The 4291-nt window shown below is 37.5% G+C and overlaps 1 protein-coding gene across 1 annotated transcript; it reads right to left on the reverse strand.

The window, feature by feature from the left end:
• Window positions 1-1304: 1304 nt before the first annotated feature.
• On the reverse strand, window positions 1305-3955 carry LOC112712578 (elongation factor 1-alpha). Its single transcript, XM_025765502.2, is given in 4 exon segments — window positions 1305-1715; window positions 1718-2582; window positions 2667-3154; window positions 3722-3955. Coding segments are annotated over 3 exon segments (1392 nt in total). The 5' UTR covers window positions 3129-3154; window positions 3722-3955; the 3' UTR covers window positions 1305-1650.
• Between the last annotated feature and the right edge of the window lie 336 nt (window positions 3956-4291).

The raw sequence follows: 4291 nt of genomic DNA on the forward strand, positions 1-4291 counted from the left end.
GAGATATGCTTCAACAGGAATCACACAGGGGTAGATTGATACAATAGAAACCTCTGGTAAAATGACCACCCGTAACCCGATAAAGTACATTACATATATAAAATTATTGGAAATTGAAGTTCAAAAGAGAGAAAGAAAGAAAGAGCAAATAATTAGATACGCTCGATATGCGCATAATCAATGGGATCCTGACTATGAGGACAATTATTAAACATATGAAAAAGTATAGGTACCAACATATTATCTGGCAATTTATTGCCAATATTAATTAATTAAGGATTTGTATCATCTAAAGTTTGAATTTTAATTTAGAGAGTAAAGTGTAATCTTCTACCCTTGAATAGTTTCTCTTTCATATTTATTCTTGGTCCTATTTATGAAATAAATGATGAGAGATCTCACTTTACTCTCTAAAGTAAAATTCAAACTCTAGGGGATCCAAATCTATTAATTATTATATTTTAAACACATATATAAAGAGACACATCCAGAAAATATATCTATAAAGACACTTTTATTAAATACAGCCATAAAAAAATATTTTAAACACAGTTGGTAACATAACGGGATTGTAAACATATAAACGGATTTTTTATTTTTATTAGGATTTAAAATGAACCCTGTTTAGGATCTCGTTTATTTCGTTCTCAAAAAAAGATCTCGAAGATAATAACGATCCTAAGGGACAATTTGTAAGTAGAAGAATTGCTGGTCAATTTGAGAAGAGGTTGTTGTCAAAAGGGATCATGATTTGATATAACTCGTCTTCCATGTCTTAATATTTTCTTTTCAAATTCTTGTCATTTCTCTTCAAGAAATTTATTTTTCATCGCAAAGTCATTTTCATTTTTCTGTAAGTTTCGAATTGTTATTTTAACTTCAACCCTTAACTTAGTCCATTTTCTTTTCTGCAATTTCCTTCGTTCTTTATTAAAAATATTTATTTCAGTCGGCATTTTTGTTTCTTCTTTCCTTCGATTGGCATTTTTTTTTTCTTCTTTCCTTCGGTTGTTCAAATTCGAAGTCCTTGATTCATAAAAGAAAACTGATACTCGCAAAAATGTAAGTTTTACACTTTTACTCCAAAAGATTACAAAGAATTATGCATAATACTGGAACAAATTTTAAGAACAGATTTCAACTTGTTATATATATCGGGGCATGACATTTCAGATAGATTTAGGGTCCTTTAATTTCATTAACAAAAGTTTCAGAAAAGACCATTTAACGAAAACTGGGGGAAAATTTTTGAACTAATTTCAACTAGATGCATAACAAAACACAACCCCATCGCGAAACAAAAGTAAACTAAAACATAGGGGATGTTGATTAAAACACAATAAAGAGTCGATACAATTAAAGTTTAAAGCACAAGATATAGACTCGATGTTCAAAATCCAAATTCGCAGTGTAGGACAAGTCCTAAAATTCACTGCAGTTTACAAAACTTAAAAAGTATTCCCAGACACATCAAAACTAAAAGCAGGCAGAAAATAAAATCATGGTAAAACCAAAAAGCCTTGCCACCGTCGATCTAGAACCCAGTTCTGGGAACAAAAGTTGCGAGACGAGGGTGAAGACTTGAAACTAGGTCCAATAAACAAGCTCCCTAATCGAGAAACACAGATACTGCAAACAAGGGACAAATATTTATTGTAGATATGGTGCTGGTACCCTTGCTTCAAACCACCCTGCACGATTCACTTCTTCTTCTGGGCAGCCTTGGTGACCTTGGCTCCGGTAGCATCCTTCTTCTCCACATTCTTGATAACTCCCACAGCCACAGTTTGACGCATGTCCCTGACGGCAAAACGACCAAGAGGTGGGTACTCAGAGAAGGTTTCCACAACCATGGGCTTGGTTGGAATCATCTTAACAAGACCTGCATCACCATTCTTCAAGAACTTGGGCTCCTTCTCAAGCTCCTTACCAGATCGCCTGTCAATCTTGGTCACAAGCTCAGCAAACTTGACAGCAATGTGGGAGGTGTGGCAATCAAGCACTGGGGCATAGCCATTTCCGATCTGGCCAGGGTGGTTCATGATGATGACTTGGGAGGTGAAGTTAGCAGCCTCCTTGGCAGGGTCATCCTTGGAGTTTGAGGCGACAAAACCACGCTTGAGATCCTTCACTGCAACATTCTTGACGTTGAACCCAACATTGTCACCGGGGAGGGCCTCTGTAAGAGCTTCGTGGTGCATCTCAACAGACTTAACTTCAGTTGTCAGTCCAGTAGGTCCAAAGGTCACAACCATACCGGGCTTCAAGACACCTGTCTCAACACGTCCCACTGGCACAGTTCCAATACCTCCAATCTTGTACACATCCTGAAGAGGCAGACGGAGGGGCTTGTCTGATGGCCTCTTTGGCTCATTGATCTGATCAAGGGCCTCAAGAAGGGTTGGTCCCTTGTACCAGTCGAGGTTTGTAGACCTCTCAATCATGTTGTCTCCCTCAAAACCAGAGATGGGAACAAATGCGATTTTGTCTGGGTTGTATCCGACCTTCTTCAAGTAGGATGAGACTTCCTTCACGATTTCATCATAACGGGCCTTGGAGTACTTGGGTGTGGTGGCATCCATCTATAGCACAGAAAAGCTACCATTAGAAAATGAATAACTAATCAGAAAAGGACAATCAACTCGTATTCTGTTTAATCATCTCACCTTGTTGCAACAGCAAATCATCTGCTTGACACCAAGGGTGAAAGCAAGGAGAGCGTGCTCACGGGTCTGACCATCCTTCGAGATACCAGCTTCAAAACCTCCAGTGGTGGAATCGATGATGAGAACGGCACAGTCGGCCTGGGAAGTTCCAGTAATCATGTTCTTGATGAAATCCCTGTGTCCGGGAGCATCAATGACAGTGCAGTAGTATTTGGTGGTCTCGAACTTCCACAAGGCAATATCGATGGTGATACCTCTTTCACGCTCGGCCTTGAGCTTGTCGAGCACCCAGGCATACTTGAAGGACCTCTTGTTCATCTCAGCAGCTTCCTTCTCGAATCTTTCGATCACACGCTTGTCAATACCTCCCAACTTGTAGATCAAGTGACCGGTGGTGGTCGACTTTCCTGAGTCGACGTGGCCAATGACCACAATGTTGATGTGAGTCTTCTCTTTACCCATGATTTCTTAAAACCTTAAACAAAGATCTGCCAAATAAAATAGACCCGTGAGATTCGCATTCAGAACAATCTTACTCGCATACAAAATTACAATACATACTCGCAAATCAAATAATAAGTTTTGATCAAAATATGCAGAGATTAACGCTTTTGAAATGTTCAAGACACAAAAGCAAAGAGATACGTCACAACAGATCGAACGAATATTACCACGAACCAATAATTACCCTTTTTAGCAAATCATTGTGAACCATATTCAAACCAAATCCCCCAGATCTATACATAGATAAAAAGGAGAATATCCAGATTCAAAATTACATGCGATTTTTCAAAATTCTGGATCTATTTTTCAATTAAACATGCTCATAAATCGAAACAAGAACCAAATCAATTCAAATATTCAACATAAAAATCAAGAAAACCAGAATAATCGAAGAAAACATTTATACTGAAGAAAAGTACTCCAAGAAATATCGGAAAACTATAATTTGCTGAAAACATAGATCGAAAAATAAACTATTGCATGGATTATCACAACACAACAACGACGAATCAAAGGAACGGAAAGAGAGAAAGAAAAACAAAGGAACGAACCTGGAAGAAGGAGCTGAGCTAAAAACCCTAGCCGCAAGTGAGCGTGGAGAGTGTACGGGAGCAGAGTGTGCGAGTTTGATAGGGTTAAGAGTGTTTATATAGCTGAATTCGATATTTTACTTTGACGGAATTGCCCTCAGATTATTGACCACGTTCCATTTGTGTCCGTTTGATGTGCTTATCCGCGAAGATTCGAACCCCAGCGTTGCGCCAACAACTCGTCTCGTTTGTTGCATTATAATGCGGCGGCACAACACAAGTTTTTAGCTATTTCGGATTTTCGGGTTAGCGGGTTGATTCAAATCCGATTGGGCTGCTTTTTAGGGTTGTTGGATCCATTTAATATTTTCATTTATGTGCATGACTAATATTTTTTATATTTGAGTAAATATTAGCTAATTCTTTAGTTTTTACGAAAAGTACTAATTTTTTAGTTTTTTTAGTTATTATTTATTTTAAAAAATATAAGATATATAAACAGTAGTATTATAAAATTGTCACGTTATATATATATACAAGAAAAAATAACCACTACTTAGTCATCATGCATAAAAATGTATTTGCAATTTT

The sequence above is a fragment of the Arachis hypogaea genome, chromosome 9 (assembly GCF_003086295.3).
Source record: "Arachis hypogaea cultivar Tifrunner chromosome 9, arahy.Tifrunner.gnm2.J5K5, whole genome shotgun sequence".
NCBI lineage: Eukaryota > Viridiplantae > Streptophyta > Magnoliopsida > Fabales > Fabaceae > Arachis > Arachis hypogaea.